The sequence below is a fragment of the Squalius cephalus genome, assembly GCF_949319135.1.
Source record: "Squalius cephalus genome assembly, chromosome: 12".
NCBI lineage: Eukaryota > Metazoa > Chordata > Actinopteri > Cypriniformes > Leuciscidae > Squalius > Squalius cephalus.
Window position 1 is genome coordinate 8,592,394 of NC_137133.1, and position 22,610 is coordinate 8,615,003.

At 37.9% G+C, this 22,610-nt stretch overlaps 2 protein-coding genes across 2 annotated transcripts; one reads left to right on the forward strand and one right to left on the reverse strand.

Annotated features, from left to right (window-relative positions):
* Positions 1–1,364: 1,364 nt before the first annotated feature.
* Positions 1,365–5,267, forward strand: LOC307168219 (E3 ubiquitin-protein ligase RNF170). The gene is made up of 6 exons (XM_079887934.1): positions 1,365–1,468; positions 2,491–2,557; positions 2,679–2,787; positions 3,764–3,837; positions 3,970–4,080; positions 4,546–5,267. Exons 1-6 carry the CDS (start codon positions 1,440–1,442, stop codon positions 4,849–4,851), a joined length of 696 nt encoding a protein of 231 aa, XP_079744060.1. The 5' UTR covers positions 1,365–1,439; the 3' UTR covers positions 4,852–5,267.
* pfas (phosphoribosylformylglycinamidine synthase) lies at positions 5,178–22,281 on the reverse strand. The gene is made up of 29 exons (XM_079887933.1): positions 22,127–22,281; positions 21,131–21,258; positions 20,217–20,349; positions 20,017–20,122; positions 19,728–19,926; positions 16,999–17,104; positions 16,759–16,899; positions 16,550–16,674; positions 15,265–15,393; positions 15,000–15,131; positions 14,782–14,910; positions 13,877–13,950; positions 13,572–13,728; positions 13,425–13,486; positions 13,171–13,332; positions 12,997–13,101; positions 12,216–12,347; positions 11,653–11,883; positions 11,368–11,548; positions 10,444–10,527; positions 10,191–10,346; positions 9,881–10,000; positions 9,047–9,192; positions 8,732–8,939; positions 8,553–8,644; positions 7,875–7,989; positions 7,486–7,632; positions 7,097–7,237; positions 5,178–5,845 (listed from the first exon to the last, which is right to left on the reverse strand). Exons 2-29 carry the CDS (start codon positions 21,252–21,254, stop codon positions 5,538–5,540), a joined length of 3,945 nt encoding a protein of 1,314 aa, XP_079744059.1. The 5' UTR covers positions 21,255–21,258; positions 22,127–22,281; the 3' UTR covers positions 5,178–5,537.
* Positions 22,282–22,610: the final 329 nt, after the last annotated feature.

Genomic DNA, 22,610 nt, shown 5'->3' on the forward strand with positions numbered 1-22,610 from the left:
ATGGACATTCTTATTTATTCCATATCACACAGATTCACTTATCAATGCTTCATGATCCCAAGCTAAAGCAGATTACAAAGACAGTAGGCCTAGTCATTATTTTATATCAGAGGCACTTACAAGGCAGATACACTTCTAAAAAGATATAGTATATTTAAATAGTATAGTATAGGCTATATAAAGAAATTGTATAGTTACAAAAGTCATATTGAGTGAAAATAAGGGAAAATGCTAATGTTTACTGATTTAAACAGATTTGTGTTTTCTGTTTCTAAACATTAAACATTCATATCTCTCAAAAGTTTTATACCTTTTTGTAATAAAAACACAAGATAAGATTGTGTTGTGAAGTCACATTTACCTTGTGGGATGAGCATATGTGGGAATACTAAGTTTCTATATAAAATAAGAGACACATTAGTGCCTTTATTGCGAATCCATACATTGCATTCTATAAAGTTTTTTTATGACGCTTTCCTTTATTCCATTAATAATTTCACCACAAAACCACATAATTTAATCACATTATAGCAAGCTCAAGAAATAAGCCAAAAATACATTTTCTGTTGGAACTGCTCACTAAGATATGGGACAGCGTATGGTGGCACCAATCCTAGACTGACATGACACTGGACTTTAAACCATGACAGCCTTCAGATTCTTATTTAGGCCAGGGGCCTTTAACCTGCCCCTGCTATTTTCAGCCACTGTGACCTTGCAGTTTAGGCAAAAAAGGGAAAATAAATATTAGCTTGAGACATTTTTAGTAAGAAGGTCCAGGGCAAATGCACTGATATGAAGCCAATGTGGGCAACTAAGTCAATAAAGAATTTCGAGATATTTATTTAATAAAAACACACACATATGCTCCAGCTACACTGTACACAGGTACATAGATTGGAGGGATTAGCCTATGGGGTATAGTATTAAAGTAGGTTTAGCTTTATTTTACCTGCTGGATTGCCCCATTTACTGGCACCCAAGTGAAATGCCTTTCTTTGGTCATCCATATGAGACAGTGTATTATATTGTGTAAACTTACGGTAAACCATTGACAGAAGACTAACCTTCTTAAAGTAGGAGGAGACTTACAACCTGTCTTTGAACGTCTGATAGTGGTCACATGACAAAAATAAAACACTTGAGACCGAGGAATGGCCATGACTTTGATCAACACAAATATTGCCAATCAGTACACTTTCACATCGATGAACATATTGCAGAGATCGGTAAGATTGCAAGCAACTTTACTGAATTTCGAAAATCCAACAGGAAATCAGTGTAGTTACCTAATCTCCAAAAAAGGGACTGAAGTGGGACTGAAAGCCCTGGCTAATGATTAACCTGTCTGTCAAATGTACTGTGTACAGTGAAGCCGTTGAAAGCATTCCAGTCTCTACCTTCCACGAGAGAAAGCAACTGAATTACGAACAAGAAACATGCCCACCAGCCGCGGCTTCCACAACAGGTGAGAGAGTCTGACTATTTGTGCTTTTAATATATTTCATGCACATTTCTGTGCCTGGTAATCCTAAATTGAGTGTTTTGATGACATACATCTTGCATATATGTCAAAGCAAACTGGTTACACTTTATTTTAAGGTGTCCTTGTTACAATGTAATACAGTAAAGTATTGAGTAAAATACATGTCCTTAATATAGGGATAGTAACATAATTTACTTTTATTACTATTTAACATGTAACGAGGACACTATAAAATAAAGTGTTACCAAAATTAATATAACAGACTTTGTTTGATATAAGGTTATATTTGAACAGTTTAATCATATCCAGCATCTCTTTAAAAGAGAGAGAAATTTATATTATTAAACATAGTATAATACTTTTGAAGCTATTCATGTATTATGATGAAGTGTTGTGTCCTGCGACTGCAGGTTAAGTGTGTTATGATATGTTGGGGCAATAAAAGGCTCCACACAGACACACTAAACACTATCAGATTTCAACATGTCAGTCAAACTTTTTTCAGTCTTAAAGTCTCACATTTCTTAAACACATTCACATGGGATCATGTGCACATTGTATTGTTTTACAGACAATTTTGCATAATATAATACCTTTAAATCTTTTTTTTTTTCATATCAAAAGCAAATGTTAGCTGTAAGGCTGCCTGATATTGCATCATCAAGTATGAGTAAAACACAGGTGTGTCAGACAGCTAAATTTAGATTTCGTACGTGCTCCTCCAGAGTCAGCCTATCCAAACTAGATAAATCGTGCAATAAATTTTGTAACAAAAAACAGGTTTTATCTTGAGATGAATAAATGTTTTTATTCTAATGAAGACAGTCCACCCAGAATTTCAAAAGAAAATCAGCTGTAATTAATTGTAATTCAACTCCTGATGCACATTTAATGATGACCTTTCAAACGCTAGTCCTGTATTGTGAATTTGAAGTCTTGAAGGAATGGGTGACCATAACCTCCACAGTATTGCATTTCAGTAACTGCATCTCTCACTTTTGAAGGTCCTCTCTACACTCAAAGATAAGGTGTCACGGTCAGCCACACAATCCTCACGTGAACAACAGAGAGGTGAATACATATTCCTCTATTATGTATTTTTCTAATTAAATGCATGTAAGTAAATGTAAGTATTACTGTTTTGTTGTTGTTGTTGAGTATATACTGTAATCTCTAAATTTTATACTTGCAGGATTTGCCTAAAATGTGGTTACCAGCTGGCAACAGGGATGTCCACTGCCCCGTGTGTTTACAGATCGCCAGTTATCCAGTAGAGACAAACTGTGGACATCTTTTCTGTGGTGCGTGTCAACCGACTGCAAACTACATCACTGCAAAAGAAACAATTATTTGGATCTCAGATGTTAGTGTTTCATAATGTTAATCATAACATGTTGGTTCACTTACAGTGCTTTAGACTATAGTAACTGGGGCCGGTTGCATAAACATAGCCATTATGTTAGCAGTTAGTCAAGGGGCAGTCAGTCTTACTAAATTAGACCAATCTACGTTTTTATGTAACTGACTCCAAAAAGTTATGAACAGACTAAAATTGGATGACTAACTTGTAAGACTAGTCTTAGCGGTTTATGCAACCGGCCCCTGGTCTACTGCGAGAGAGCAGATGGTGGTGGGCATTTACTACCCGGTCATGTGACTCTCCAGTGTTGTGTATGCTGTGTAATATTATACTGTTACCATAGTTACGAAAGCCATGCCTCTCACCTGACCCAGATCACGTGAATACACTCAGAGAGGGACATTTTTTTGATTTACGTTAATAGCAAACTAAGGTTAATACAAAATTCAAAACGTTGTACCATCACATTGTAATTCTCGCACCACTTTAAATAAGCTCAATAAAGAGACTGAAATAAAGAGCAGCAAAGATACAAGCAATAAAAATGAGTCATAAAAATAAATAGATATGTGGTGATACACAAGTCTACCTTTTTGATTCAACCAATTGTTCCATTATCTATTGTTCTTATTATTCTTCCTTCTAGTATTGCTATGGAAAATGACATTTTTAAGGCATCTATCCAATAAAAATATTCTAAACTATTGCAAATAAATACATTTCTGTTTGCCAAGAACACAATTTAATTAAGTTGGCCCAACTTAATTTGGGCCAATGCAATTGAGTTGGTCCAACTCAATTTAATTGGCCCAAATTGAGTTGGAGTATAAAGAGCCTGAATCATTTTTCTGAGTGAATAGGCACATAGTAATGGAGAGGCCAATGCTTATCCGTCTTCTGTCTTTTTCCCTCTCTAGCACCATGTCTGATATCTTACTGGAAACATTGCTCCTGGTTAGATGCCATCAACTGTCCTTTGTGCAGACAGACGGTAAGAGATTTCTTAGCTAATGCAGTCTCAAAAAGATGAGATAGATAAACCTCTCATTGTATTTGGTGTATTTTATTATATAGACATTACAACCACTAAAATGAAAGGGTTATCTTTATTCTGTATACTCAGGTGAATAAGATATGCTGTCTCTTCAGCGAGAACAGAGCTGACTGTAAAGAGAGAGAAGTGCTGAGACATGTCAGAGACTATAACAAGCGCTACTCTGGAGCACCAAGACAGGTAAATACTTAATCAGAGCATGTTCCGTTTCACTCTACAAAAACATTCATATAAATGTCATATAAACGCTACAATGCGATTGTAGTAGCTCGGCATTATCCATCATGTAAGCCAGCCTCTGTGTTGTGTGTACTGCGCATGCTGTAAAAGACAGGTGATAGTTTACTTAAAAAACGGAATTATATAACCTTTCTTTTATGTTGACAAGATCGTGCCGCTCCCAGTAAATCAATGCAGTGACAATTATTACTTCTCAGCAGAGTTTATCATTTTATTTGCTATGGACTATATCACATCACCACACCTATTTCGGTTCCTGATGCCTCAAAGGTTGTGAAACCACAGGCCAGGAAAGACATTGATGCCTACAGTTGGATGACACTGCATGGATATGTTTTTATTGGTCAGACACACGTCACACGTGCTAGGTCATATGCTGCAATATGATCATCTTTTTCTTTCTAGGTGAAGGACTACCTGTGTGATACACCTCTCTTCCTGCTCTTGCTGGTGAGATGGCTGGGGAACATGGGCGGCCTGGTGTGGCTGTTTCTCTTGAGGGTGGCTGTGTGTGGATTTGGTGCTGCCATGTCCTTGGCCTCCCCATTGGAGACTCATCCTGGGCCGTTGAGCAGTGTGCTGGGCACCCTGGATGATTTTGTAGTGGTCTTCCTTCTGCTCATCTCTATTGTTAACATCAACCAACAGATGGGGCCACAGAGGACAGGAACGCGCTCAGTCACGCAGGGTGTGCTGACCGACGCCTTGTAGAGGACAGTGATAATGTGCTTACTAGCATGTTGAAATTACACTAATCAACCTTGTTGGCAAAGGTTAACCGTGTTATGACCTGCTGCACTTTGGTCTTAGTGAACATGGAGTTCGGATGTTATAAAAACAGGCAATTTTAAGTGTTTTATTAAAAACAGATTGTACATAATAAATGTAATGTGCTTTTGTAAATATTCATGTTTCTAATAAATACTTATTTATATATATTTTTTTGTTTAATCGCTTAACTTTCACACAAGGGAAACCCAGAGATGAGACAGAAACATTTAATCAAGATTTGTTTTAATATGAAAGCGTTTGTAGTATTTTTCTCTCTATAGCTTTTTTCAGTGGAATGTTAACCATTTTCTGGAATGTATATTTTGGATTTTTAAAATAAAAAAATGGTGACAATCGGCCAATGCATTTTTATTATATCTTAATGCAATTAAAATAGCCCATTATGTATTAAGACATGCATATGTTGAGGCATCAGTTTTCAGCAGGAATCTGCATGTTAATTCTAAACCAGATCTGAATTATAAATATGTATGAATGTAAGATTTCCAAACGTCAGTCCAAGATCATTCAAAATTCTCTAATAACTCTCCAAGTCAAAAGTATTAATGAGTTGGCTAGTCTGCCTATTTGTTTATCATCTATCACAAATGTACAGTAGCATATCTCTATGAGTTCTGACACCAGACTGCTGCATTACGGAACATGCTAAGCCACGGTGAGGGTTCCAGTGATCTGCGGAGGTGGCGAGGGGCCCAAGCCCACTGCCAGCCCAGCACGGCCCGCTCCGGATGGGGCATCATGGCCAGGTGGCGGCCATCTGCAGAGCAGATGCCTGCCACACCTTGTGCGGAACCATTGGGGTTCATGGGATAGATTTCAGTAGGGGTGCCCGAGTCATCCACATAACGCAGAGGAGCTAAAGAGGCGCTGGTCAGCTTCTGCTGAGCCTCGGGAGAACGAAACTGCATCAGACCTGCGGAACAAAAGAGAGGTGTTTTTAAACGTCACACAACAGGAACAACACACACTGCAGAGTTTTAGCCTTTGTTAATACGGTGACAAAGATATCTAACTGTATTATAAGCAGAAATTATGCCTCTCAAATTTTTTTAAATGGTCTCAGACTTTTGGACCCCACTAACAGAAGAAGTAAATGCACCTGTCAAGTAGTGATGTATGTCTCGAGACCGGTCTTGGTCTCGAGACCGGTCTCGAGACCACTTTTACGTGGTCTCGGTCTTGTCACGGCCTTGACGGTCTTTGGTCTTGGTCTCGGACCTCTTGGTCTTGGTCTCGGACCTCTCGGTCTTGTCTGGTCTCGCTGTCTCAGACCGACATAGTGGTCGGGGGATTTAGAAATACAATACTACAATATCCACGACGACACAACGTTCGATAATGCAACATTATTATCTGCAACGGAACGGATTGAAGCGCGCGCCGGATTGATGACAGTGCGGTGTGTGCGCGAGCCACACGAGAAAACATTTTATCCGCGCCACTGATCGCAGCGGCAACGAGCACTTTGATCACTTGGTTTAAAAAACACATATCAGTGACATGATGGGTATTAACTTCATTCAGGAGTCATTCATTTTGGGTAACTGCACAACTACACAACTGACGACTTTGAGCGCACCGCCAACGGTGTGTGTGTTGTGTGTGTAACCATAGCGACAAAACGACCAACTTTCGGATCCCGCACTTAAGCCTATAATTTCGTTTTTAAAAATGTAATTATGTATTTAAAAGTTGCAGAATGGGTTAATTTGGAGTCTGAGACTCCGAAATCGGCAGAGATAGGCAGGCATTTGCTTGGATGAATTTGTGTCTTTGATATCTCTAGAGATACAGATTACAATGAGCTCACAGTCACACACATGACATGGTCTGTCTCTGTATTGTTCTGCCTGTGTAGTTGAAGTAATACCATCTAATATGTATTGAATGTAAACTGCGGCTGAACCCTAGTATGCTGCTGTTCTTGAATTCACAAGTTATTGCTTAGCTTCAACTAGTCTGTTTTTTTCCCCTCCGGTCTCGACTTGGTCTCGGTTTTGGTCTCGACTTGGTCTTGGTCTCGACTTGGTCTGTCTTGGTCTTGGTCTTGGTCTTGTCTTGGTCTCGATACCCTCTGGTCTTGGTAGTGTCTTGGTCTCGGTTTAGGCGGTCTTGACTACAAGTCTACTGTCAAGTACAGTGTTACAATGGACAGATTTCTAACCTTCTCCATGAGCGACCCAAACACCCAGAGCAGAGCCCTCCATTCCCTTAAGCATGATGGCCGGAGAGGGCAGGATGCCCACACTCACAAATCTTGATTCGAACCGGCCAGACTTGTTATGGGTCAGAGTAACATCAGAACCTGCAATTGAAATGGGGAAAAAAAAAAAGAAAAAAGAAAAAGAAAGAAACAATCTAATATTAAACAAACTATAAAATTATTAAAAAAAACTTAATATATTAAAAATATAAAATAAATAAATACATTTAATTTATAATAAAAAACAAAATACAGTGAAAGTATTTAGAGAAAAGAAAGTGAGGAAATTCTTGAGGCTGTGATTGCCATTTACACATTATATGGATGAGACTAAAAGTTTTCTCTCTCACCTCCATCCTCTCTTTCACCCACCCAGCCCAGCAAAGCCAGAAGCTGACACCCGTTACACACTCCTAGACTCAGCGTGTCTTTACGGTTGCGGAAGCGCTCAAACTCCTCACGAGCCTTGGGGTTAAAGGTCACTGTTGCAGCCCACCCTGATTAATAAGAAAAAGTCAAAGCATCTGATCCTCAGCTGGAGAACAAGTGCTAACAAACACTCAATTTCAGTATGCAGAGTGGCAAGGCCAGTATGAAATGACCCACGAGTCGATTTTCACAAATCTAAAGCCATTGAAACGGTCAATGGTGGGGATGCCTGTTATTATATAGCAGAACTATCATACAGTTCAGCAGTGATATGTAAGAGTGCTGCAACATGCAATAGTGTGATTTTCACCTTTAGCTGACCCCAGCACATCTGCATAGCTGAAACCACCCACAAACACCACGGCTCGGAAGGGGTCAAGGGTCGTGGAGCCTGAGCACAGGTCCTGCATTGTGACATCCCACACCTTCAAACGGAAAAAAAGTCCAAATAAATCAAACTCAGTCTTGTTAACAGTTAACATTGAACATTGAACATTGTGCAAGAAAACAAGCAGCATTTGTGGTATTAGTGAACAAACATAATGCTAAAAGCTTAATTTTATTGTAAAATTGGTGGTTAACAATATAAAACAGAGTGTGGTATTTATGCATACGCTATAATAACATGTATAGGGCTATGTTAATGTATTTACATACTTGTACACATGATGCTAACGTTTCAAAGCAACTGAAAATCATAAATGTATTTTCCTGTTTTATTTTTATAAATATTTTTTCACAAAAAATGATCAAAAATACAGTAAAAACTACAAGAATAACTGTTTTCTATTTTAATTTAATTTAAAATGTAATTTATTCCTGTGATGGCTGAATTTTTTGCATCATTACTCCAGTTTTTAGTGTCACATGATCCTTCAGAAATCATTCTAATATGCTGATTTGGTGCTCAAGAAACATTTCTTATTATCAATGTTAAAGTTATTCAACAGCATATCTATCATTTTTTGGTGTTTATGTGCACATTTACCTCGAATCCAGCCATGAACAGAGAAGCGGACATCTCTCTGTCTCCATTACTGCCTTCCTCTCTCACAACAGCTACGCAAGGTTTCCCTGAAGCTAAAGCACAATCCAAATATCTTAATATACAGGTCAAGTATGAATAAAGGAAAGATACATGATTGTGAAACGGGTCCATGGTCTCACCAAGCTCTTTACTGATGGGTGTTTGGGAGGGGTCAAAGGTGAGTTTGAAGTATGGCTGTGTGCGAGAAGCAAGCCCTTCTTCTTCTGCTTGGACACACAGTGGATTAGCCTGCAGTCGCTCCAGCTGAAAACTTGTGCTTTCCCATACCGCCCTAAGTGTGGGTAGACGCTCATCCAGCACTTCCTGTCCACGCAGACTCACTCTGACCTACAAGACAGTATGGAAAAGTAATCAGCAGTTATTGATCAGTCTTCCCTGAACATCACTTAATCATTGAAGTATAATAATATCCAATTGGACTCCATTAATCTCACCTTGGCATCGGGTCCAAAACCAGAAGTTGTACCAATTCTGTGACACAAGAGACCAGCATCTGTGTATCTCTGACAGACACTCGATGCATTGCTCTCGCACACCTCCAAAACCAGACCAAGCTCCTCTGAAAAAAGAGCCTCCATCACTGAAAGAGAGGAATGGGAAGAGATATGTATATAGCCACGTTTCCACCCTAGTGGCAAATTTAATCTTGTGAAAAATATGAATATAGCAAAAAATGATTGCGAATAAAGCAGCACTTCTCCCCTGTGTGCTCAAGAGAACAAAATCATCACTTTTGGAGAAGTGTTGTTATTTTTAAATAGACTAAAACTATAAAATAGCTGAAATAGAATAAAAATGTAAATATTACATTAAAAAACTTGATAAAAAAATTTGAAAATAAAAAGTATTTAATTGAGGTATTAAAATGACTAAAACTGAAAGAAATTAAAGCTCAACAAAAATATTTTTAAAAAGAAACTAGTCAAATAAAATGACAAAAACTAATTTTAAAATACAAATGTTAATATAATAATTTATTTTTACCTAGGATTAAAATCACATACAAATAGGATGTTTGCCATTTCACAAGAAACTACAATAAATACTTTAACAGTATATAAATAATACTAAAATATCACTTTTCCAGAGAAACTAGTGAGTGTATACATTTTCTTGTGCATTTTGGAAGTTTTATTCACAATGTGGTGTTTCAATGCAGACTGTAATAAAAATGTGGAAGTAAAACAGCTTATGATGGATGGCACAAGTATCTTTAACAAAAAAGCTTGAGCTTTTTCCAAAACATAAATCATATTTTTATTACCAACCGTCAACGCCTTCTAAAGGCAAGTCCACCTCCATCCCATGATTCCCTGCAAAGGCCATCTCCAGCAGACAGGAAATGAGCCCTCCATCACTGACATCATGTCCTGCAGTCAGCAGTCGATCTGCAATATAAAGTTTACATCAACAGATTGCACATAGATAAGATGCTGCAGCACATCAAAAATACAGGCAGCAGAGAATGGATGTTTTTTTAACAGCTTAGCTGCATCTATAGAAGAAGAATGGTGCTGTAAATGTATCAATATATAAGATGAAGTAAAATATCAGCTTATATATAAAGCACATACTGACCCTGAATCAATGTCTGTGTGGTGTTGAAGCAAGCAGAGAGCTTGTCTGGCTGATCCAGATCCGGACTGCAGTCTCCGAGTTGCCCATAACACTGAGCTAAAGCAGAGCCGCCCAGCCTGTATTTACCTGAGCTCACAGGCACATACAGAAGCACACCTGAGAAAGGAAGAGAGAGTGTGTGAAAGATGTACACAATGGTGATCTGTTTTTGATATGAGAGGTAAAAAGTGGTAAAGATTCACAAAGTCCTAACCTTTGTCATCAGGGTTTTCCAGGTCAGGGGTCACAGTAGCTGTGATATCAGGACACACAGCATACACTGAGATAACCAAAGAGCCTAAAACACAAGGAGAGTAGTTTGTTGTGCGACATAAAAAAACATACAGGCAATATCACCTAGCATTATACAAAGGTAAGCACAATGCACAGGTACATGTCTGGTGGAGTATTTAATATACAATATACTAGTGATAATATAATATACTAGTGAACTCAGCTAGTAAAAACTACAGTAGCTGTGAATTATGTAAATGAAATATGCTTTTCTCACTGAATCCCTCACCTAAATCACGCAGTTAACACTGAATGCATTGGGTGGCGCTGTGGATGTGTGACGTCGATGTGATGAGAGATGATGACATGTGCTTTCAGATGCATCCAAGTAAAATATCTTAATTAAATATTTTTTAGTTCTTACTGGCATATTTGGTTATTTGAGTCATAATACAAACTATATATTACATTTTATTTATTATGTAGATATATTACATTATGTTTAATAATATATAGACAAAACGTTTTAAAAGTTTTTTTGTTTTTTGAAAAATACAGTAAAAAACAGTAATATTGTCAAATATTATTACAATTTAAAATAACTTTTCTATTTTGAAAGGGAATTCATTCATGTGATGGCAAGGTTGGATTTTCAGCAGTTTTCTGTGTCACATGATCATCTTTGATCAATGTTAAAAAAAACATTTATTTGAAATAGAAATCTCTTGTAACATTATAAATATCTTTACTTTAGTGTCCTTCCTGAATAAAAGTATTAATTTCTTTAAAAAATAAATAAATAAATTCTTACTGAACCTAAACTTTTGATTGGTGTATATAAAATACATGTGTGTCATACCTGTTCTAATTGCATTTTAAATGGCGACATGCACAAGACAGATACCTGGGGCTTTAACCGTTTCTCCACTGACACGTGCAGCCATGCTAAGTGAATCTTTTCCCCCATCCACGGCCACTCCCAGCTGACCCATGACCTCACACATGGCCTGGCAAGCCTCCCAAAGACTCGCTCCCTCTCCTGGCAGCTTAGCAGCCCACATCCAGTTACCACTGCACTTTACATCCTGTGAAGATATGCACAGATATCTTTGGATGACAAGTGTGTGTGTGTGTTTCAAATTACATGCTGTCACTTAACATGTTAAAAAATGCACATGAGTTTATTCACCTTGAGAGCAGTCACTCTTGCAAACACCAGGTTAGTGAGAGCTTCTCCCACAGCCATTCGAGCCCCAGCTGCCGGTGACACCAGCCCTTTGATTGGCTGTTCGCCTATCGCTGTGGCTGCACCCTGGAGGCTGAACGGAGACAGGGCAACAACAGCTACGTCAGCCAGTGGAGTGTGAAGAGGACCTACACACTGTTGCTGAGCAATCAGACCAGTCACAGATCGATCAACCTGGAACAGAGGGGTTTCATTTCATTTTAATTCATGTTTGTCAATTAAAAATGCTGACATTTCTATAAATGCTATAGTCTTTTTTATTATTTTGAAATGCCTGTAAATTAGATCAGACAATTAACTAATTGAGTCAATATTTAAAAGAAATTATTCAATTACTGAATATATTTAAATGTAATTATTAAAAAAATAAATTACATTAAAGATGGCAAGATAGCAAATTCAAATGTCTGGATGTACAAGGGAGTATATAAATAAGTACCACTGCAATAGACAACCTGGAAAAAGTCATATATTATTATGCATGTGCTAAAGAGGGAGTGTTATACCTTGTTGGTGAGGTACCGCTTGCTGGCCACAGCAGGCAGCCGCAAAACTCTCTGTAGAGCAGGAAGAACAGAGAGACCCGCAGGAAGAGAGAGAGGCTGCAGAGTCACAGCCATGTGCTCCAATACAAACTCCTGAAAAGAGACAGTTGACACATGTAGTACTGACTGAGCAGTGAGTGACTTTCAATGTGAAAAACAAGGGTGTCCCTAGGGCACGAGCTGCAATACTTAAATACTGCTGAACCCCAGTTTAATTACTCAAAAATCCTTGTCTTTCAATGGATATTACTGTATAATGACCTGAGAATCTGACTATATTTCAGCAATCATGTTGTGTGTTTTCAATGTGCTGTTAAGATTCAGATGATGCTAGATTCCTGAATGAATCACTTCATGAAATCTTGCATCATTTGTCAGCAATGAAGCAGATCTTAACTGTGCATGCAGCTTGTGAATAGGTAAAGACAAGTGATATCCTATATCCCGTTTTGAAAAATGGGGGCACTTTTTTGATAGAGGGGGTCTATGACCCAGTAATAATGAAATGCTAGAAATGCTCCTGGTGATAAATAAAGACTAAAAAATTATAAATCCAGAAATGAATCCAGATTTCAAAGTCTGGACACTGCATTTCAAAAATCAGCCAAGAGAGGGTGCACTCTACCACAATTTCTATTTTTCTTCTTCTTCAGCATAGCTATTAATTAAAGGGGAGGTAAAAAAGCATACAAGCAGCTCTACTGTATGTCTAGTAGAGATTAATCAACAAAATAGATTGCACCTTCTGTGGCATCTTTCCCAGGACCCAATCCAGCTCCAGATCCACAGGGCTCCGCCCACTGTCAAGCCCATCGGTCTGTTTACACAGGTCATCCACCAGCACGATCTATAGAGCAATTTATGCACATAATCAGAAAGTACCAAAAAGTGTCCAAAACTACAAAAATGCACTCACCTTGCCATCACCAGTTATCTTGCCAACAAAGTCAACAGGACACTTCTCCCTCCGACACACACCCTCGAGGAAGCTCCGGTCAGAGGGGCGGAGCAACAGCGCATTACTCTCCTGATACTCCGCCCCCCACAGCTCCAAAACACTGAGGGTGGGGTCACCTCTCTGAGCATCAGGGCCAAATATGTATGTGACTGATATGAAACACTTTGACATTAAAATCAAGATACAGATGAGACGTTTTGATAAAATCTCACCTTAAACTTGCTAGTATAGATAATGGCACCAGCAGGCTCACTCAGCTCCTTTAACACGTTACCTACACAAATAACATGACGTTTTTGAAGTCTAGGCTTCAGGAGAGAGCACATTGTGCTAAGCTCATCTTATTTTTTGACTCCTACCATTTCCTCCAGCACCCTGGTCATGAATGCTGCAGATGGGGTTTCCTTCCATTCGCTCTAGACAGGCCCTGAGAGCCCGGTTCATCTTTTGCTCCATTTCAGCGTCTCCTCTCTGAACTGCTCCAAGATCCCTGGCACTGGAGTTATCACCTTGAACCTACAATAATACACACACATGCACACATTAAGTCGCATCATTGCACAGAATATGAATAATGATGCAATACACAAGCATGCCCTGTAAACACAAAGAAAGCACTTTAGAGCAGCTAGTAAATTCATTTACTAAAAACATTTTGGTGTACCTGTACAGAAGAGGCAGCACCTCCGCCAACACCAATCCTGTACACAGGACCTCCCATTTTCACCACCTCCATTCCTGCCGAGGACAAGAGAAAAAAGAGAGAGGAATGAATAAAGAAAGAATAGCTATTTGTATACAGTAATGTTCAAAAGGTTGGGGTCAGTAATACTTTTTGAAAGAAATGAATACTTCTATTCAGCATGAATGCATTAAATTGACCAAAAGTGGCAGTAAAGACATTTAACGTCCAAATAAACACTGTTATTTTGAATTCATAAAACAATTCTGGAAAAAATGCATCATGTTTTACACAAAAATATTAAACAGCACTATTAAACTAATGTTTCTTGAGCACTAAATCAGCATATTAGATCAATTTCTGAAGGATCATGTGACACTGCAGACTGGAGTATGGCTGCCGAAAATTCAGCTTTGCCATCACAGGAATACATTTTAAAATATATTTAAAAGAAAAACAGCTATTTTAACTTGTAATAATATTTCATAATATTACTGTTTTACTGTATTTTTGATCAAATAAATGCAGCCTTGGTAAGTGTAAGAGAAAAAAACAAAACATTAAAACCCCTTGCGGACCCTAAACTTTTTGTATATAAATGTCTTAATGTTTTCTTTAATACCATTATTATTTATTACATTTTTATTGAGGAAAACATACATGTACTACACCTCAAATCCAACAGCAATTGTTTATATTATAATGCTTTTCTCTTTTTGACTCTGCTTTTGTTGTGTGCACTGATGCTTTGGCAATATTTTATGTTTAACAACCAAGCTAATAAAATATGTTGAAATTGACTATGAGAGAAGGAATAAAGAAAGATGCCAATGTAGGAGGATTTAAAAATATTATGGTGCATCAGGTGTCTCTTTTTTCTTATGTACCTGGTGCAGCTTGTTCTTTCTCCACGTGCTGGTCCTCAATAGAGCCCAGCCCACCACTGAACATGATTGGTTTGATCCACTCCCGACGTTCGCCGTTAGCCAAACGCATTCCAAAGGAACGAGCAAAGCCTTAATAGGAAAGAAAATAACAAATTAAGAGCTGTAAATCCAAGCCAAAAACCACAAATAAGCATAACTACTGTCCTGCTAGATTTCACCTGCTAGAACTGGCTCCCCAAACTTATTGCCATAGTCAGAGGCTCCATCACTGGCCTCTATGGCCACCTGGAGTGGAGGAGCAAAGCTGGATGGGTACTCCCACCCTTCCTCTTCCCACGGGAGCACAAAACCTGAGAAGAGAGAAGATCCTGGTATGTGGAAGTGTGCTCACAAAACAAAATGGTGAGCTAAGTTTAAAGGGCACTATTCAACTAAGTGGTAGAGGTTCATTCTTGAAACAGAACAAATGGATTAATAGCTTACCTGGGATGTGCAGGTTACCAAAGCAGTACCCAGCAGTGCCTGCGATCACATGACCACCCTTTCCAGCGCTCTGCACATCTCTGATTCGCCCACCAGTACCTGTGGTGGCACCGCTGAATGGAGCAACACCTGGATGTAATAAAGAGCATTTTATGACTCAAACATGAGCCACAGTATTGTTATTGTTAACTAAAACCACAAAAAATATTGCCCTGTAGGGGTGAGAATCACCAGAGGGCTCACGATACGATATCATCACGATTCTTAAGCCACAATGCAATATTATTGTATATCATTTTTTTCAAACGTCCCCAAACGAAATTTTTTTTACGTTTCTTTTCAATTATGAAATGTAATTATGTGCAGAATCACATTTATACAATTGTTTTATGAAAACACATACATATGCAATTAACAGACACTTAAATGCGTCCAAATAGGATGCTAGATGGTGTTATGGGGTACATAACCGCTGTCAGGTAATGATGATGCAGGCTGTTTTAAGCATAGATATATACATAGATTCCTCATTACCGGCTGTTTCTATGGGCCGCTATACGTAAGCTGTCTGCCACATTGGAACGGTCAAAGTTTGTCCGTGAACACTTGAGAGCAAGTTGACTGTCTGCAAATGTATTTAGATAAATGTATGGATCTCTATATATGCAATAGACTTCAGCAGATGATTTTCATAGGATTTAGTTTATCATTAATGTTAGATAAGACAAAGACATTAGCTAACATGCCATTAAAAAGCTATCGTAGGTTAAAACAGGTAATGTTGAGTTAATGCATATTAAAAAAACAACGACAACACAATCGCACCTGTGAAAGGTTATCCCATTTCTTCGGGAATTAAAATCTCAACGGTTTTTACAAGTAGAGACTGGGCAGTGTTATGGCATCTTGGAAAAACTCTTGGAAAAAATTGATTTTTTACTGTGAGTGACGACAGCATCTGGAATGTTGACCGTTCCAAAATTAACGAGTCTGGAGCGGTCAAACGTGGCATCTACGTATACACGTGTATATATATATATATATATATATATAAAACACCAAATGAAAAATGAACAAACATAAATAAAAACTAATTTAAGAAATTAAAAAATACTGTAATGGCATATAAATAATACGAATGCTAAAATTTAGCATTACTCAATTTATAAGTAATATTTTGCTTATTGATCATGTTTTGAGTAATAGCTATTTTAATTCTCATGAATTTAGGTTGGCCTCTACACATGTGAAAAAGCAAGCAGATAAAATGTGTGTAGGATCAGACCAGTGGGGAAGTTGTGAGTCTCTGCAGTGAAGATGACATGTCTGGTAGCATGTCGGGCTTCATAGGGACTGGCCTGAGCAGGGTTTGTGGGATACATGCACTCCAGCTCCATGCCTTTAATACCACTACAAACACACAAGAACCACATATTGAGACTTCCTGCTAAAGTGCCATTCAAATGGGTTGACATTTACAGTGAAGCATCTAACCTGCTGTTGTCACAGAATTTGATGACATTGTTCTGGTTGCTATGGTGCTGAGTGCCCATAATGAGGCTGAAGAGCGTCTCCTTCTGCTCTTCTCCATCAATGATCATCCGCCCTCGGAAGAACCAATGGCGGCTGTGCTCACTGCGGGACAAACAGGGCATGAAGGCGTCATTTTTCATGCTATTGCAGATAAAAAAACATCCTTTCCTTTGGGGTTTATTCTCTGGAGACCACACACACCTGTTGGACTGAGCCAGATCAAAGCATTCTACACTGGTGGGATTCCTTTTCACTCTCTGGAAGAGTGCAGTGTAGTAGTCCAGATCCCAAGAGTCAAACGCCAACCCTGTTCATACACGCAGCGAGACAAACAAACAGACAGCAACCAGATAAATATGAAATGAAGAAAAAGATGATCAGAAACAAATACAAGACCAAAAGAAACCTGCTAAACTGAACCTTTGCTAAGAATCCCTTGGTTACTATTGCTAACTCAGACAAGCTTTACAGAACGTCATATAGGAGCATAATCACAAGTCACAACATTAGCGTAAGTGAACAAAACTGCTCCTATTCACTTTTGTTCTATGAACGCTTATTTATTAACGCTTAAAGGGATAGTTCACTTTGAAATAAAATTTTGGTATGTTTTAGCTTACCTCAAGGGCATCCAAGATGTAGGTGTCTTTTTTTCCGCAGTAGTTTCAATTTTGATATTTTTAGGTCAAACCGTTCTTGTCTGTCAGTCATATAATGCAGGTCTGTGGTCACTGTCTCAAAGAGCATGCACAGAGTCCAAATTAAACAATTCCCCATCGTAAGTACACATTGATGGCCTAAGACACGAAACGAGCGGTTTGTGTAAGAAAACGAACAGTATTTATATCATTTTTACCTCTTGTACACAACCACGTCCAAATGATCTGAGGGCGCGCGCGCTTCCTGGTGTGTGATGTGTGCATGCGTTCTGGCTTAGTCTGCACAAGCGCCGGAAAGCGCCGGAAGTGATCTCTCGTGGTAAAAAGAGGTAAAAACGACATAAATACTGCTCGTTTTCTCACACAAACCGCTCGTTTCGTGTCTTAGGCCATCAATGTGTACTTACGATGGGGAATTGTTTTAATTTGGACTCTGTGCATGCTCTTTGAGACCACAGACCTGCATTAAATGACTGACAGACAAGAACGGTTTGACCTAAAAATATCAAAATTGAAACTACTGCGGAAACAAAGACACCTACATCTTGGATGCCCTAATGCCCTTGGATGTAAGCTAAAACATACCAAGATTTAATTTCAAAGTGAACTATCCCTTTAAGTTAATAACCTAAAAAAAAAACATTTATCACTATTATTAGTGACTATTATAAGTTCTAAAACATTTTTGGGTAATATCAGTAAAACTGGATTTGAACAGACAGATGGTTGGTAAACTTACACTATTGTTCAAAAGTTTAGGGTTGGTAAGATTTTTTATGTTCACCAAGGCTGCATTTATTTTATCAACAATACATTAAAAACAGTAATATTGTGAAATATTATTACAATTTAAAATAACTGTTTTCTATATTAATATATTTTCAAATGTAATTTATTCCAAAGTAAATTATTAAAGTTAAAGTGATTGCAAAGCTGAATTTTCAGCACCATTACTCATTACACAGTCTTCTACCCTGGTAATCCAGAGTTCTTGCGAGAGCACAAGTTGAATTTGCTCAGCGAGTTACTCTGGTGTCGAGTAATAATGCTCATTAAATATGCCCCTCGATCTGAGCTGCACCAATCACATCGGGTTATCTGATATAGGCGGGCCAGAGGCGAGATGACGACAGCGCTGCGACATCTAAGTCATTAGTAAACATTGCAAGATGGCTATGGATGAACACCATTTGTTTGGCGTCTAAGAGTCTAATCTACCAGTTAGCTCCGCTGGTAGCGAAGCGATGTTGTGATTGGTCGTAGTGTTATCTAATTGCGTACAGTGAGATTTTCAAATGCATGCTTGGTACCACCCCTCGAGCTGGCCGATTTTCATTAGTCGACGCCAGACCATTAATCTTTTAGATTTAGGTCTGGATTTCCAGGCAACCAGTCTTCAGTGTCACATGATCATTCTGAAATCATTCTAATATGCTGATTTGCTGCTCAACAAATTCTTATTAATGTATACATTTCTTATTATTGTTGAAAACAGTTATGCTGCTTCATATTTTTGTGGAAAGCGTGATACATTTTTAATAAAGATAAATAAAGGCTCAAATAACAGTGTGACCATTAAAAAAATCTATTTGACCTGATTGTTTTATTTCTAACTCAGTAGGCCTTCACTAATCTCTGATACTAACACAGTGAGCTTTGTTGTAATCCACCGGCTCACTTTGTCTCTCATACAGTCATCCATTCTCTCCCTTTACACACCTCGTGATCTAATCAATTAGGCTCCCCTTATCTTGTGACATCTACTCTTCCTCTAATCATGTTAAGTGTCATGTGACCTTAAAATGCTGGATGATTATGTGCAGAAGAAAGAGTTGATCTCATCACTGAGCACTGACAACACACACACTTTTTAGGCATTTGATTGAATCCCAATTCAAATACTCAGTATCTTTACTATATACTGTATGCATTATTTTCATTTTCATGTAATGATACTAGTTAGTTTTATATCCTTACACTTGTACTATAATGATGGAATGGTAAGTAGATAGCATTGAATGGTTACACTAATAGTTAACTGATATGGGAATTTCAATTTTCCATATTTTTCTCTTCTGTTAACTGGCCAATTAGCTGATGCTAATGTCATAAAGGCCAAGTATAGGCTGTTTAATCTGCCTCTCACTAGGTAATACCATGGTACTCTAAGCTACTTCAAAAAATATATGAGACGTAAAAAAACACGCCATCATTATAAAGTTACTTTTATATTAGTGGAAATGAGGTACAGACTCCAAACACGTCTCTTACCAAGTTCATCATTGGCCTTCTCCAAGGCAGCACGACCTTTTCCCAGAATGTCCACCTCAAACACTTCCTGTGGCTGAATATCAACGGCGAATGATGTGATTGGCTGAGGGTAAACACATTCGGTCATACTGTCATACAAGGAGCAAATCAGCCTCTCCATCTCTCCGCCCTTCATTACTCCAGTATGTCCTTCCTGGGGCTAGATGGGGATGAGAAAAGAGAGCTTTTAATCAAAACGGGTGAAAAGAACTCACTGAAACGAAAAACTATTTAAAGCTATTCTCCTGACCTTGATGAGATGCCTGCGGGAGAGCTCCACTCTCGTCACCTGTTTCAGACCCGCACTTCGGCAGATGGACACGGCATTGGTGGACCAAGCAGTGGAAAAGTTCAACCTACAACGGTTAAGATATAATTGAAAGATGTGATATAAGTTTGATCAAAGTATACAATGCCAAACCATCAAGATAAAACAGTGGCAGAGGTTACCTGGGTCCAATCTCCACCAGTCGTGTCCCATCCGCCGGTTTTAGAGTGGGTTCCTCTGACAGACAGACAGAATAGGGGGGACTAAACAACCAGCGCAAAATACCTTTCTGCTCCATGTTTAAAGAGTCAGAGCCTGAGAGAGAAAAAGATGCAGATGAAGAGAAGACAAATAAGAAGAGAGACACAGTTGGGGTTTAAATATTATCTAACAAAACTTAAACTAAATTGTGCTGGATAATTTAGCTGCTTTATAGCTGAATCAAATTTGTTTAATAATTTATGAACTCTAACATTGGCATTGTTATTGAACTGAATTGTATGAACATTGAACAGACTTGAGCTGAATAAAGACACTATTGCCTTCTGTAGAGCCGTTCATAGCTGGATTTAGTTTGCTTCATAAAAATGAGGTAACACTATACAATAAGGTCCAATTAGTTAACATTAATTAATGTATTAACTAACATCAGCAAACAATTTGCAAGATATTTGTTACAGTATTTATTAATCTTTGTTAACTTGTTCATTGTTAGCTCAGGTTAGCTCATGTCTATTAAATAATATGAACAGATTTTTTAATTGAATAATGTATTAGTAAAAGTTGAAATTAACATAAACTAAGATTAATAAATGCTCATTGTTAGTTGATGTTAACTAATATAGTTAAATGACGTTAAAAAAATGGAATTTTATTGTAAAGTGTTACCACTAATGAACTTTGCAACACTGACACAGTCATTGAACTAAATTGAGCTGAATAATGACACTTGTCTTTTTACAGCTGCTTTACAGCTGAAATTGTATTTGCTTCATAACTAAAGAACAACAATCTGTATTTTATTGGTATAAATAATTGCAAATTTACATGACAAAGAGCCACAAACTCATCACTATTTTATACTGTATTCTCTCACCATCCAGCTCTACATTGTAGCAAAGCTCTGTTGATATAGTAACATCAGGATGAAGTTGTGCGACCCTTCTTAGGACTCGGCCCTCCCTGGTCTCCTCTCTCCGGTAGAAGCGCACGACTGGCATGATCCTGACAGAAAAAGAGAGAGAGAGAGAGCATCCATAAGAATGTGCTTCAAGCTACTTTCACTCTGCATACTGGGGCACACTGGCACAGTAGGGAAGCATTTCCTGACCTACCTTTAATTTAATTTATCAGCAATTCAAAAAAATAAATAATAATAATTCTGCTCAGTCAGAAATCAAAAGATCAGAAAATGCTTTATTGCTTACACAAAAGGATTTTTTTCTTGGTAATGAAGCTTACAGTGCACACATATAACAACAAGACACATATTAACAAAATTATAGAATAAAAATATGAAAAAGTGTAAAGATGCAGGTTAAGTTAGAATATACATTTATAGTTATGAACATATTATGGATAATATGAACAAAAAGTGCATTTATTGCACATTATGAAAAAAGTTTTAGACTGCTAGTAATGTAGTAATGATCTTTTATGTGGAATGAGTATCAAGGGGTGAAGTCAGGGGTCAAACTGATCATTTGGGGGCTGCATCAGTCACAAGGCAGGCAATTACAACCTAGACAGGAGTCACCTATTAAGTTAAAAGAAAAGTGCTTTACATGTAAATGGGTTAGATTTAAAAAGGCAACTTCATTTAAATTACACGAATAAATGAATAATACCAAAACAAACACTCTCACTATGCATTGTTACCAATAAGGAGTCATATATTAATGTTTAAGTACTGTCTCAACAGTGAGACATAGTTGTTGTGGCGTACTAACAGCCTGATAATTATTTACAAACTTTTCGGTGCATATTATATCTCACAGCCAGATAAAAGTAACGTTATTGTAATTGTAACTTAGCAAAACAATGTGTTATTGTTGTTACTTTTCTGCTTCAAAATGGTGAACAAGTCTCTTACTTTTCGGTTGCTCTAGAAGTCCGCTGGTAGACTCGTCAATGTTGACTCGTGATGAATCTGATGTTGACCACAGCAGAAGCACAGCAGAGCAAACAGATCCACGTGTGTCAGTGGGTTAAACACGAACCTTCCGCCAAAAGGATCATCCTCTATGCGCATGCGCATTTCCATATGGGTTTGATCGCATATGGTTTGAGCAGGTTATATCTTTTTATTTAGATTCACACAGTGTTATTAGTGTGTATACATTAGTTATATTTATTTCACGTTATGTTTAAAGCGCCATAGTTTTAACATAAAATAATGAATTTACTGAATTCGGAACCGCATACTCTACGTACTACTTTTATCTTATTTTTCTATTGCAGAAATAGTCAGAGTAAAAAAAACTAAAATAGTAAGAATAGTATGCTAATATGCGGTTCCGAATTCAGTAATACTGTATAATAATTTTTCAGTTTTCATATCATCAGCCATTCAGAGG